We start from the raw sequence: 15,261 nt of genomic DNA, 5'->3' as shown, positions 1-15,261 counted from the left end.
ATGGCTAAGGGCTGACACTGGCAGTAGGGGATTATGGAGAGTAAATTTAATTTAAAAGAAATTGTATTCTTGCTAACTGGCCATCTGGCATGTAGCAACATGGGCGTTCTACAACAATAGCAACATTAGCGCAGCTAGCTAGTTAGCAAACATTGGATACCTACAAAGCAAAATACACAGGGACGAGCATTGCCAAACCAGTCTTAAGAATGCAACGCTACTACCACCTTCTAGTTCGGAGTATTTTGAACTAGACTGACGGCTTCAAAATCTGTGAGGTGTCAACAGAAAAGAGAGACTCTGTTTAGAGGTGCTAAGTACTCTTGGTAAGTAAACGTTTGACAATCCTACTGATGTGTGGAACCCATTAGAAGGAACCTACAGAGAAACCAGGCGTGGCCAGTTCACTGTAAAGGGAAGACAGAAGGAACCGACAGAGAAACCAGGTGTGGCCAGTTCACTGTAAAGGGAAGACAGAAGGAACCGACAGAGAAACCAGGCGTGGCCAGTTCACTGTAAAGGGAAGACAGAAGGAACCTACAGAGAAACCAGGTGTGGCCAGTTCACTGTAAAGGGAAGACAGAAGGAACCGACAGAGAAACCAGGCGTGGCCAGTTCACTGTAAAGGGAACAGGATTAGACAGAAGGAACCTACAGAGAAACCAGGCGTGGCCAGTTCACTGTAAAGGGAAGACAGAAGGAACCGACAGAGAAACCAGGCGTGGCCAGTTCACTGTAAAGGGAAGACAGAAGGAACCGACAGAGAAACCAGGTGTGGCCAGTTCACTGTAAAGGGAAGACAGAAGGAACCGACAGAGAAACCAGGTGTGGCCAGTTCACTGTAAAGGGAAGACAGAAGGAACCGACAGAGAAACCAGGCGTGGCCAGTTCACTGTAAAGGGAAGACAGAAGGAACCGACAGAGAAACCAGGTGTGGCCAGTTCACTGTAAATGGAAGACAGAAGGAACCGACAGAGAAACCAGGTGTGGCCAGTTCACTGTAAAGGGAAGACAGAAGGAACCTACAGAGAAACCAGGCGTGGCCAGTTCACTGTAAAGGGTAGACAGAAGGAACCTACAGAGAAACCAGGTGTGGCCAGTTCACTGTAAAGGGATGAACAGGAGTTTTGTACTGTGAAGTAGCTGCTAGTAGCACGCCGACACAGTCTCCCTCCCTCCAGGCACGGGCAGATTTGTTGTGTGTCCCCAATAATATTTTTTCTCTCGGTGTCTAATTGTTCACTTCTCTTGACTGACTGGTATAACAATAAGGTGGAAACCCTCCGATGCTTTTATGTTTGTGGGACGACCAATCCAATGCTTTTATGTTTGTGGGACGACCAATCCAATGCTTTTAGGTTTGTGGGACGACCAATCCAATGCTTTTATGTTTGTGGGACGACCAATCCAATGCTTTTATGTTTGTGGGACGACCAATCCAATGCTTTTAGGTTTGTGGGACGACCAATCCAATGCTTTTAGGTTTGTGGGACGACCAATCCAATGCTTTTAGGTTTGTGGGACGACCAATCCAATGCTTTTAGGTTTGTGGGACGACCAATCCAATGCTTTTATGTTTGTGGGACGACCAATCCAATGCTTTTATGTTTGTGGGACGACCAATCCAATGCTTTTAGGTTTGTGGGACGACCAATCCAATGCTTTTAGGTTTGTGGGACGACCAATCTAATGCTTTTAGGTTTGTGGGACGACCAATCCAATGCTTTTAGGTTTGTGGGACGACCAATCCAATGCTTTTAGGTTTGTGGGACGACCAATCCAATGCTTTTAGGTTTGTGGGACGACCAATCCAATGCTTTTAGGTTTGTGGGAAGACCAATCCAATGCTTTTAGGTTTGTGGGACGACCAATCCAATGCTTTTAGGTTTGTGGCAATTAGTGAACAAGTGTACACTTCATGAGACAGGAGGGATTATTGGTATGTTGTTGCTGACAAAGTGTTGCTTATCTGGCTTGGTGATCTGAGACTGGCGTTGGGATGAGTTACAAGCAGCACAGTCAAGGTGAAGCTATGAAAGAATAATGTGATATTGAGAAGGCAGAGGGAGACACCACAGTACATGGTTGTAACAGCAGACTTGGATCTATAGGCAAGGCCTTCATCTGCAGTAAACTGGGTTGTTATGAACTCAGAAGGACTTACTGTATGTAAACACATATTAGCCTATCAGGGTAGGCCTCTTTTAGTTTTACTTTAGGAGCACCTATCAGGGTAGGCCTCTTAGCCTGCCCTTCGCATCATTCCACACCATGGTTCTGTATAGGGTTGCAACATTTCCCAGGTTTTCCAGAAATCCTGGCAGGACGATTCCACATTTTCTGCCAATTCCCTCCTGATTCAAGGAAGCTTCCAACTTAGTTATCTGGAAAACCTTGGTCATTTGGGAAAGTTACCTGCATTTTGCAACCCTAGTTCTGTAGGTTACACGCCATCCTATGCCACACCACATTCACAATTTCTCTCCCTCTCTTCTCCCTCTCCTGTCTTCTCCCTCTCTTCTCCCTCTCCTGTCTTCTCCCTCTCCTGTCTTCTCCCTCTCCTCTCTTCTCCCTCTCCTGTCTTCTCCCTCTCCTCTCTTACATTTACATTTACATTTAAGTCATTTAGCAGACGCTCTTATCCAGAGCGACTTACAAATTGGTGCATTCACCTTATGACATCCAGTGGAACAGCCACTTTACAATAGTGCATCTAAATCTTTTAAATCTCTTCTCCCTCTCCTCTCTTCTCCCTCTCCTCTCTTCTCCCTCTCCTCTCTTCTCCCTCTCCTCTCTTCTCCCTCTCCTCTCATCTGCCTCTCCTCTCTTCTCCCTCTCCTCTCATCTGCCTCTTCTCTCTTCTCCCTCTCCTCTCTTCTCCCTCTCCTCTCTTCTGCCTCTTCTCTCTTCTCCCTCTCCTCTCTTCTCCCTCTTCTCTCTTCTCCCTCTTCTCTCTTCTCCCTCTTCTCTCTTCTCTCTCTCTTCTCTTCCCTCTCTTCTCCCTCTCCTGTCTTCTCCCTCTCCTGTCTTCTCCCTCTCCTGTCTTCTCCCTCTCCTGTCTTCTCCCTCTCCTGTCTTCTCCCTCTCCTGTCTTCTCTCTCTCCTGTCTTCTCTCTCTCCTCTCTTCTCCCTCTCCTCTCTTCTCCCTCTCCTCTCTTCCCTCTCATCTGCCTCTTCTCTCTTCTCCCTCTTCTCTCTTCTCCCTCTCCTGTCTTCTCCCTCTCTTCTCCCTCTTCTCTCTTCTCCCTCTTCTCTCTTCTCCCTCTCCTGTCTTCTCCCTCTCTTATCCCTCTTCTCTCTCTTCTCCCTCTCCTCTCTTCCCTCTCTTCTTCTCACTCCTCCTTTTTGGCTTTTGCTAATATGAATAGTTAGTTTAGTTCTTACTCACAGAAGGGCCTCTTTCCCTCTCTCTTTTCTCCATTTCTTCTATTTAGAACGGTCCTCCCTACTGTCTGTACTGTGGCTGCTGTGTGTTATTTTTCCTTCTTGCTCTAGTCTAGTTGGCTCTGTTCCCAGACTGTGTCGGAAGAAATACAACCCAAGACCCTCCCAGCAAACTGAACCCAGAGAGTCGCTTCTCTTCCTGGTCCTGAGAGGAGGGGAAAACCTGGGGGAGAGAGAGACAGAAAGGGAGGGAGGGAGAGAGAGACAGAAAGGGAGGGAGAGAGAGACAGAAAGGGAGGGAGAGAGAGACAGAAAGGGAGGGAGGGGGAGAGAGAGACAGAAAGGGAGGGAGAGAGAGAGAGAGAGGGAAACCTGGGGGAGAGAGAGACAGAAAGGGAGGGAGAGAGAGACAGAAAGGGAGGGAGAGAGACAGAAAGGGAGGGAGAGAGCGAGAGAGAGAGAGAACCTGGGGGAGAGAGGGACAGAAAGGGAGGGAGAGAGAGACAGAAAGGGAGGGAGAGAGAGAGAGAGGGAACCTGGGGGAGAGAGAGACAGAAAGGGAGGGAGGGGGAGAGCGAGACATCCTAAACCGACTCATGAAGTCTTTTTACCTCTCTCTCTCCCCCTCTCTGTCCACCTCTCTGTCCCTCTCTCTCTCCCCCTCTCTGTCCACCTCTCTGTCCCTCTGTCCCCCCCTCTCTCTCTCTCTCCCCCCTCTCTCTGTCCACCTCTCTGTCCCTCTGGCCCCCCTCTCTCTGTCGCTCTCGTATTCTGTTAGTCAGTGCCATAAACCCAAGAAGTAGCCTACTGTACCCCCCACGTGCACACATAGAATAGCCAGCCAAATAGAGAAAGTTGCCAGCCATGATCCCCTGGGCCGAGGTTAAGAATATTTTGCCAAACCAGCTCTATTTTGGAGTCTTCTGGTACATTCTAATGCCTTGATATCATCTGAAATACGCTGCTATTGAGTTCACTGCCCATATTGGACAAATGTGTTGTGTTATATACATTTACATTTACATTTTTTAAAGAAGTTTACTCAAAATCCAGAAACCCCCAAGTGATGCCATACATTTAAAGTAGTTTGGTGGAATTGGCCCTCCTCTCTCTCTGTAGTGCTGTACTGAAACCGAAATGGGTCCCGTGACTCGTGACGTTGCTGGGTGCCTCACTCTGCTCCGTTGTCAAGTGAATTCACCATTCAGAAATCTGTTGAAATGTGGACAAGTGAGTGCTTTTATTGAAAGCGTATGGCCGACCGAGGAAATGTGGACAAATGAGTGCTTTTATTGAAAGCGTATGGCCGACCGAGGAAATGTGGACTTTTCCACCTAAAACATCTGAGTGGATTTTCTCTAATTGATTTAATGTAGCTGCCTGCCACAGCAGTGGAGCTGGGTAAGACCTGCGGATGTGCTCCCTTCGATTATCAATTAAAAACAGATATTTCACCTTTATTTAACCAGGTAGACCAGATCACCTTTATTTAACCAGGTAGACCAGATCACTTTTATTTAACCAGGTAGACCAGATCACCTGTATTTAACCAGGTAGACCAGATCACCTGTATTTAACCAGGTAGACCAGATCACCTTTATTTAACCAGGTAGACCAGATCACCTTTATTTAACCAGGTAGGTGCCAGATCACCTTTATTTAACCAGGTAGACCAGATCACCTTTATTTAACCAGGTAGACCAGATCACCTTTATTTAACCAGGTAGGTGCCAGATCACCTTTATTTAACCAGGTAGACCAGATCACCTTTATTTAACCAGGTAGACCAGATCACCTTTATTGAACCAGGTAGGACAGATCACCTTTATTGAACCAGGTAGACCAGATCACCTTTATTGAACCAGGTAGACCAGATCACCTTTATTGAACCAGGTAGACGCCAGATCACCTTTATTGAACCAGGTAGACCAGATCACCTTTATTTAACCAGGTAGGACAGATCACCTTTATTGAACCAGGTAGACCAAATCACCTTTATTTAACCAGGTAGGCCAGATCACCTTTATTTAACCAGGTAGGTGCCAGATCACCTTTATTTAACCAGGTAGGCCAGATCACCTTTATTGAACCAGGTAGGCCAGATCACCTTTATTTAACCAGGTAGACTCCAGATCACCTTTATTTAACCAGGTAGACCAAATCACCTTTATTTAACCAGGTAGGTCAGATCACCTTTATTTAACCAGGTAGGTCAGATCACCTTTATTTAACCAGGTAGGTCAGATCACCTTTATTGAACCAGGTAGGCCAGATCACCTTTATTTAACCAGGTAGACCAGATCACCTTTATTTAACCAGGTAGATGCCAGATCACCTTTATTTAACCAGGTAGATGCCAGATCACCTTTATTTAACCAGGTAGACCAGATCACCTTTATTTAACCAGGTAGACCTGATCACCTTTATTTAACCAGGTAGACCAGATCACCTTTATTTAACCAGGTAGACCAGATCACCTTTATTTAACCAGGTAGACCTGATCACCTTTACGTAACCAGGTAGGCTAGTTGAAAACAAGTTCTCATTTAAAACTGCGACCTGGCCAAGATAAAGCAAAGCAGTTTGACACCAACAACAACACAGAGTTACACATGGAGTGGGTGGAGGAGACTGGAGTGGGTGGAGGAGACTGGAGTGGGTGGAGGAGACTGGAGTGGTGGAGGAGACTGGAGTGGTGGAGGAGACGAGTGGTGGAGACTGGAGTGGTGGAGGAGACTGGAGTGGTGGAGACTGGAGTAGTGGAGGAGACTGGAGTGGTGGAGGAGACTGGAGGAGACTGGAGTGGTGGAGGGGTGGAGGAGACTGGAGTGGTGGAGGAGACTGAAGTGGGTGGAGGAGACTGGAGGAGACTGGAGGGGTGGAGACTGGAGGGGTGGAGGAGACTGGAGTGGGTGGAGGAGACTGGAGTGGGTGGAGGAGACTGGAGTGGGTGGAGGAGACTGGAGTGGGTGGAGGAGACTGGAGTGGTGGAGACTGGAGTAGTGGAGGAGACTGGAGTAGTGGTGGTGGTGGAGACTGGAGGAGTGGTGGTGGAGACTGTGGTGGTGGAGACTGGAGTGATAGATGTGCAGAAGGTTAAAGGTCTACTTCTGGATGTGGGTAATGAGGCCCCGTTATCTACTTCTGGATGTCGGTATGAGGCCCCGTTATCTACTTCTGGATGTCGGTAATGAGGCCCCGTTATCTACTTCTGGATGTCGGTAATGAGGCCCCGTTATCTACTTCTGGATGTCGGTATGAGGCCCCGTTATCTACTTCTGGATGTCGGTAATGAGGCCCCGTTATCTACTTCTGGATGTCGGTATGAGGCCCCGTTATCTACTTCTGGATGTCGGTAATGAGGCCCCGTTATCTACTTCTGGATGTCGGTAATGAGGCCCCGTTATCTACTTCTGGATGTCGGTATGAGGCCCCGTTATCTACTTCTGGATGTGGGTAATGAGGCCCCGTTATCTACTTCTGGATGTCAGTAATGAGGCCCCGTTATCTACTTCTGGATGTCAGTAATGAGGCCCAGTTATCTACTTCTGGATGTCAGTAATGAGGCCCAGTTATCTACTTCTGGATGTCAGTAATGAGGCCCCGTTATCTACTTCTGGATGTCGGTATGAGGCCCCGTTATCTACTTCTGGATGTCGGTAATGAGGCCCCGTTATCTACTTCTGGATGTTAGTAATGAGGCCCCGTTATCTAATTCTGGATGTCAGTAATGAGGCCCCGTTATCTACTTCTGGATGTCAGTAATGAGGCCCCGTTATCTACTTCTGGATGTCAGTAATGAGGCCCAGTTATCTACTTCTGGATGTGGGTAATGAGGCCCCGTTATCTACTTCTGGATGTCAGTAATGAGGCCCCGTTATCTACTTCTGGATGTGGGTAATGAGGCCCCGTTATCTACTTCTGGATGTGGGTAATGAGGCCCCGTTATCTACTTCTGGATGTCGGTAATGAGGCCCAGTTATCTACTTCTGGATGTCAGTAATGAGGCCCTGTTATCTACTTCTGGATGTCGGTAATGAGGCCCCGTTATCTACTTCTGGATGTCGGTAATGAGGCCCCGTTATCTACTTCTGGATGTCGGTAATGAGGCCCCGTTATCTACTTCTGGATGTGGGTAATGAGGCCCCGTTATCTAATTCTGGATGTCAGTAATGAGGCCCCGTTATCTACTTCTGGATGTCAGTAATGAGGCCCCGTTATCTACTTCTGGATGTTAGTAATGAGGCCCCGTTATCTACTTCTGGATGTCAGTAATGAGGCCCCGTTATCTACTTCTGGATGTCAGTAATGAGACCCCGTTATCTACTTCTGGATGTCGGTAATGAGGCCCCGTTATCTACTTCTGGATGTCGGTAATTTGGCCCCGTTATCTACTTCTGGATGTCGGTAATGAGGCCCCGTTATCTACTTCTGGATGTCAGTAATGAGGCCCCGTTATCTACTTCTGGATGTCAGTAATGAGGCCCCGTTATCTACTTCTGGATGTCGGTAATTTGGCCCCGTTATCTACTTCTGGATGTCAGTAATGAGACCCCGTTATCTACTTCTGGATGTGGGTAATGAGGCCCTGTGGTCTACTTCTGGATGTCAGTAATGAGGCCCCGTTATCTACTTCTGCATGTCGGTAATGAGGCCCTGTGGTCTACTTCTGGATGTCGGTAATGAGGCCCCGTTATCTACTTCTGGATGTCGGTAATGAGGCCCCGTTATCTACTTCTGGATGTTAGTACTGAGGCCCTGTGGTCTACTTCTGGATGTCGGTAATGAGGCCCCGTTATCTACTTCTGGATGTCGGTAATGAGGCCCTGTGGTCTACTTCTGGATGTCGGTAATGAGGCCCCGTTATCTACTTCTGGATGTCGGTAATGAGGCCCTGTGGTCTACTTCTGGATGTGGGTAATGAGGCCCTGTGGTCTACTTCTGGATGTCGGTAATGAGGCCCCGTTATCTACTTCTGGATGTCGGTAATGAGGCCCTGTGGTCTACTTCTGGATGTCGGTAATGAGGCCCCGTTATCTACTTCTGGATGTCAGTAATGAGGCCCCGTTATCTACTTCTGGATGTCAGTAATGAGGCCCCTTTATCTACTTCTGGATGTCGGTAATGAGGCCCCGTTATCTACTTCTGGATGTCGGTAATGAGGCCCCGTTATCTACTTCTGGATGTCGGTAATGAGGCCCTGTGGTCTACTTCTGGATGTCGGTATGAGGCCCCGTTATCTACTTCTGGATGTCAGTAATGAGGCCCCATTATCTACTTCTGGATGTGGGTAATGAGGCCCCGTTATCTACTTCTGGATGTCGGTAATGAGGCCCCGTTATCTACTTCTGGATGTCAGTAATGAGGCCCCGTTATCTATTTCTGGATGTCGGTAATGAGGCCCCGTTATCTACTTCTGGATGTCAGTAATGAGGCCCCGTTATCTACTTCTGGATGTCGGTAATGAGGCCCTGTGGTCTACTTCTGGATGTCAGTAATGAGGCCCCGTTATCTACTTCTGGATGTCGGTATGAGGCCCCGTTATCTACTTCTGGATGTCAGTAATGAGACCCCGTTATCTACTTCTGGATGTGGGTAATGAGACCCCGTTATCTACTTCTGGATGTCGGTAAAGAGGCCCCGTTATCTACTTCTGGATGTGGGTAATGAGACCCCGTTATCTACTTCTGGATGTCGGTAATGAGGCCCCGTTATCTACTTCTGGATGTCGGTAAAGAGGCCCCGTTATCTACTTCTGGATGTCGGTAATGAGGCCCCGTTATCTACTTCTGGATGTCAGTAATGAGGCCCCATTATCTACTTCTGGATGTGGGTAATGAGGCCCCGTTATCTACTTCTGGATGTCGGTAATGAGGCACCGTTATCTACTTCTGGATGTCAGTAATGAGGCCCCATTATCTACTTCTGGATGTCGGTAATGAGGCCCCGTTATCTACTTCTGGATGTCAGTAATGAGGCCCTGTTATCTACTTCTGGATGTGGGTAATGAGGCCCTGTGGTCTACTTCTGGATGTCAGTAATGAGGCCCCGTTATCTACTTCTGGATGTCGGTAATGAGGCCCTGTGGTCTACTTCCCAGGAGTCACATGAACACCTGGATAATATTGTCTCTGCATCAGTGTGTCCAGTATGAAGGAAGTTTATAGGTAGTTTCGCAAGCCCATTCTAATTAGCGTTAGCGCAATGACTGGAAGTCTATGCTAACGTGCTAGCTCTTCCCATAGACTTCCTGTCAATGCGCTAACACTAGTTAGCAACTTCCTTCAAAACGGAACGCAGAAACATAAAAATGGTTAGTTCATCTGAAGAATGGGAAGTAGATAAAGGGGCAAACTATCCTTTTAATGCTGTGGACTCGTCCTTTTGGTGGGAGTGGGGTAAGTTGAGCAGAATAAAGAATGAATCATTTGACCAAATATTTGGGAAGGGGTCATCATTTCATGGAGACCGTGAAGGAAAAAACCACATGGAAAAAGTGGTTAGCAAGTTAGCGAGTGGTTAGCGAGTCCCAAAACACTGGTATTCACCAAGACAAATACATTTATTGTGTTAAGAGGTTTCATGATGCTTGTATCTAAATTAAAGTAGATCATCGCTAACCTCTCGCTAACTTGTGGTCCTTCTGTGGCTCAGTTGGTAGAGCATGGCGCTTGTAACGCCAGGGGAGTGGGTTCGATTCCCGGGACCACCCATACGTAGAATGTATGCACACATGACTGTAAGTCGCTTTGGATAAAAGCGTCAGCTAAATGGCATATATTATTATTATTATTATTATATTATCATTTCAAGATTGTTTTATACATCAGTTCTGACCTCCTATAAGCTTCAATGTGAGGTTATAAACCTGGCATGGAAGTACATCCTTGTAGCTGTATGGACTAATAAAGTCAACATGTTTGCCTTTGGGTACTTTGAGCCAATGGTTGAACCAATAGCAAGTAAGAGCTAATTGAAGTGCTTTCTCACCAGGCATAATGCAAGGCATATGAGGTAACAACAGGGCCTGGCCTATGTTAAGAGAGGCTTAAAATGATTAAAATACCGTTGTCAACATGCTTGTAGCTGTGTGGGCTATAGTCAACATGCTTGTAGCTGTGTGGGCTATAGTCAACGTGCTTGTAGCTGTATGGGCTATAGTCAACATGCTTGTAGCTGTGTGGGCTATAGTCAATATGCTTGTAGCTGTGTGGGCTATAGTCAACGTGCTTGTAGCTGTATGGGCTATAGTCCACATGCTTGTAGCTGTATGGGCTATAGTCAATATGCTTGTAGCTGTGTGGGCTATAGTCAACATGCTTGTAGCTATATGGGCTATAGTCAATATGCTTGTAACTGTGTGGGCTATAGTCAATATGCTTGTAGCTGTGTGGGCTATAGTCAACATGCTTGTAGCTGTGTGGGCTATAGTCAATATGCTTGTAGCTGTATGGGCTATAGTCAACATGCTTGTAGCTGTATGGGCTATAGTCCACATGCTTGTAGCTGTGTGGGCTATAGTCAATATGCTTGTAGCTGTATGGGCTATAGTCAATATGCTTGTAGCTGTATGGGCTATAGTCAACATGCTTGTAGCTGTATGGGCTATAGTCCACATGCTTGTAGCTGTATGGGCTATAGTCAATATGCTTGTAGCTGTGTGGGCTATAGTCAATATGCTTGTAGCTGTGTGGGCTATAGTCAACATGCTTGTAGCTGTATGGGCTATAGTCAACGTGCTTGTAGCTATATGGGCTATAGTCAATATGCTTGTAGCTGTGTGGGCTATAGTCAACATGCTTGTAGCTGTGTGGGCTATAGTCAATATGCTTGTAGCTGTATGGGCTATAGTCAACGTGCTTGTAGCTGTGTGGGCTATAGTCAACGTGCTTGTAGCTGTGTGGGCTATAGTCAACGTGCTTGTAGCTGTGTGGGCTATAGTCAACAATTTACAGGCATCCTGCTGGAGACTAAACAGAGCTACAGAGAGCTGCTGCTGTATGAAGCAGAGAGACAGGCAGAGAGACAGACAGAGAGACAGGCAGAGAGACAGGCAGAGAGAGGCAGGCAGGCAGAGAGAGGCAGGCAGGCAGGCAGAGAGAGGCAGGCAGGCAGGCAGAGAGAGGCAGGCAGGCAGGCAGAGGGGGCAGGCAGGCAGAGAGAGGCAGGCAGGCAGAGAGGGGCAGGCAGGCAGAGAGGGGCAGGCAGGCAGAGAGAGGGGCAGGCAGGCAGAGAGAGAGGCAGGCAGGCAGAGAGAGAGGCAGGCAGGCAGAGAGAGAGAGGCAGGCAGGCAGGCAGGCAGTAAAACCAGGGCTGAGCGGATTTGTCACTTTGCAGAATACACACACATACTGCCTTACGTCAAGTCGAATTGTCTGTGGCTCATGTCTTGAACACAGAGGCTGGTGACCTGCAGTGACCTTTTGTTCTACTGGTAGCATCTTCACACACACACTCCTCCCACGACTACTCACTGCAGAACACACACACACACACTCCTCCCATGACTACACACTGCAGAACACACACACTCCTCCCACGACTACACACTGCAGAACACACAGACTCCTCCCACGACAACACAATGCAGAACACACACACACTCCTCCCACGACAACACACTGCAGAACACACACACACTCCTCCCACGACTACACACTGCAGAACACACAGACTCCTCCCACGACAACACACTGCAGAATACACACAGACTCCTCCCACGACTACACACTGCAGAATACACACAGACTCCTCCCACGACAACACACTGCAGAACACACACAGACTCCTCCCACGACTACACACTGCAGAACACACACAGACTCCTCCCACGACAACACACTGCAGAACACACAGACTTCTCCCACGACTACACACTGCAGAACACACACAGACTCCTCCCACGACAACACACTGCAGAACACACACACACTCCTCCCACGACTACACACTGCAGAACACACAGACTCCTCCCACGACTACACACTGCAGAACACACAGACTCCTCCCACGACAACACACTGCAGAACACACACACACTCCTCCCACGACAACACACTGCAGAACACACACACACTCCTCCCACGACAACACACTGCAGAACACACACAGACTCCTCCCACGACTACACACTGCAGAATACACACAGACTACTCCCACGACAACACACTGCAGAACACACACAGACTCCTCCCACGACTACACACTGCAGAATACACAGACTCCTCCCACGACAACACACTGCAGAACACACACAGACTCCTCCCACGACAACACACTGCAGAACAACAAACAGAAGACCTGTTAGGGAGGAAGAGGCAAAGTACAGAGCCTTCAGAAAGTATTCAGACCCCTTGACTTTTTACGTTACAGCCTTATTCTAAAATGTATGAAAATTATTTTACATTTCTGTGTGCAAATGTATTAAAAATAATTGTTGAAGCACCTTTTGCAGCGATTACAGCCTCGTATCTTCTTGGGTATGATGCTACAAGCTTGGCACACCTGTATTTGGGGAGTTTCTCACAGCACAGTCAGGTGGACTGGGGACAGCAAGGAGTCATCATGTCAGGTCGTCCTGGGGCACGGTCCTTGGGCTCAGGTCCTCCGAGAGAGAGAAAGAAAGAGAGAATTAGAGAGAGCATATGTGGGGTGGCCAGTCCTGTTCTGGCTGTGCCGGGTGGAGATTATAACAGAACATGGCCAAGATGTTCAAATGTTCATAAATGACCAGCATGGTCAAATAATAGTAAGGCAGAACAGTTGAAACTGGAGCAGCAGCATGGCCAGGTGGACTGGGGACAGCAAGGAGTCATCATGTCAGGTAGTCCTGGGGCATGGTCCTAGGGCTCAGGTCCTCCGAGAGAGAGAAAGAAAGAAAGAGAGAATTAGAGAATGCACACTTAGATTCACACAGGACACCGAATAGGACAGGAGAAGTACTCCAGATATAACAAACTGACCCTAGCCCCCCGACACATAAACTACTGCAGCATAAATACTGGAGGCTGAGACAGGAGGGGTCAGGAGACACTGTGGCCCCATCCGAGGACACCCCGGACAGGGCCAAACAGGAAGGATATAACCCCACCCACTTTGCCAAAGCACAGCCCCCACACCACTAGAGGGATATCTTCAACCACCAACTTACCATCCTGAGACAAGGCCGAGTATAGCCCACAAAGATCTCCGCCACGGCACAACCCAAGGGGGGGCGCCAACCCAGACAGGATGACCACAACAGTGAATCAACCCACTCAGGTGACGCACCCCCTCCAGGGACGGCATGAGAGAGCCCCAGTAAGCCAATGACTCAGCCCCTGTAATAGGGTTAGAGGCAGAGAATCCCAGTGACAACATGATGCTGCCACCACCATGCTTCACTGTAGGGATGGTGCCATGTTTCCTCCAGACGTGATGCTTGGCATTCAAGCCAAAGTGTTCAATATTGTTTTCATCAGACCAGAGAATCTTGTTTCTCATGGTCTGAGAGTCTTTAGGTGCCTTTTGGCAAACTTCAAGTGGGCTGTCATGTGCCTTTTACTGAGTAGTGGCTTCTGTCTGGCCACTCTAACGTAAAGGCCTGATTGGTGGAATGCTGCAGAGATGGTTGTCCTTCTGAAAGGTTCTCCCATCTCCACAGAGTCACTCTAGAGCTCTGTCAGAGTGACCATCAGGCTGTTGTTCACCGCCCTGACCAAGACCCTTCTCCCACGATTGCTTAATTTGAGCTCTAGGAAGAGTCTTGGTGGTTCCAAACTTGTTCCATGGAAGAATGGTGGAGGCCACTGTGTTCTTGATGACCTTCAATGCTGCAGCAATGTTTTGGTACCCATCTCCAGATCTGTACCTCGACACAATCCTCAATCCTGTCTCAGAGCTCCACGGACAATAATTTTGACCTCATGGCTTGGTTTTTGCTCTGACATGCACTGTCAACTGTGGGACCTTATATAGACAGGTGTGTGCCTTTCCAAGTCATGTCCAATCAATTGAATTTACCACAGGTGGACTCCAATCAAGTTTTAGAAACATCTCAAGGATGATCAATGGAAACAGGATGCACCTGAGATCAATTTAGAGTCTCATAGCAAAGGGTCTGAATAATTATGTAAATATTTGTTTTTATTTTTAATAGATTTACAAACATTTAATTATGGGTTTTGTGTGTAGATTGAGGCAAAACATAATTTTAGAATAAGACTAAGGTAAGAAAATGTGGATAAAGTCTAGGGGTCTGAAAAATAACATATATTAAGGATGTAACATGTATTAAGGCTATAACATATGTTAATAACATGTATTAAGGCTGTAACATGTATTAATAACATGTATTAAGGCTGTAACATGTATTAATAACATGTATTAAGGCTGTGACATGTATTAATAACATGTATTAAGGCTGTAACATGTATTAATAACATGTATTAAGGCTGTGACATGTATTAATAACATGTATTAAGGCTGTAACATGTATTGATAACATGTATTAAGGCTATAACATATGTTAATAACATGTATTAAGGCTGTGACATGTATTAAGGCTGTAACATGTATTAAGACTGTGACATGTATTAATAACATGTATTAAGGCTGTGACATGTATTAAGGCTGTACCATATGTTAATAACATGTATTAAGGCTGTGACATGTATTATTAATAACATGTATTAAGGCTGTGACATGTATTAAGACTGTAACATGTATTAATAACATGTATTAAGGCTGTGACATGTATTAAGGCTGTGACATGTATTAATAACATGTATTAAGGCTGTGACATGTATTAAGGCTGTGACATGTATTAAGGCTGTGACATGTATTAAGACTGTAACATGTATTAAGGCTGTGACATGTATTAAGGCTGTGACATGTATT

General features: G+C 47.0%; 1 protein-coding gene across 1 annotated transcript in view; it reads left to right on the top strand.

Annotated features, from left to right (window-relative positions):
* Positions 1-8,270: 8,270 nt before the first annotated feature.
* Positions 8,271-15,261, top strand: part of LOC127921965 (uncharacterized) — a 32,693-nt gene continuing 25,702 nt past the window's right edge. The window contains exon 1 of the mRNA XM_052505583.1: positions 8,271-8,335. Coding sequence (XP_052361543.1) covers positions 8,271-8,335 — 65 coding nt within the window. The remainder of the gene's footprint in view (positions 8,336-15,261) is intronic.

Source organism: Oncorhynchus keta, unplaced genomic scaffold (genome assembly GCF_023373465.1).
Source record: "Oncorhynchus keta strain PuntledgeMale-10-30-2019 unplaced genomic scaffold, Oket_V2 Un_contig_24196_pilon_pilon, whole genome shotgun sequence".
Lineage (NCBI taxonomy): Eukaryota > Metazoa > Chordata > Actinopteri > Salmoniformes > Salmonidae > Oncorhynchus > Oncorhynchus keta.
This window is presented reverse-complemented; position numbering and strand designations above follow the sequence as displayed.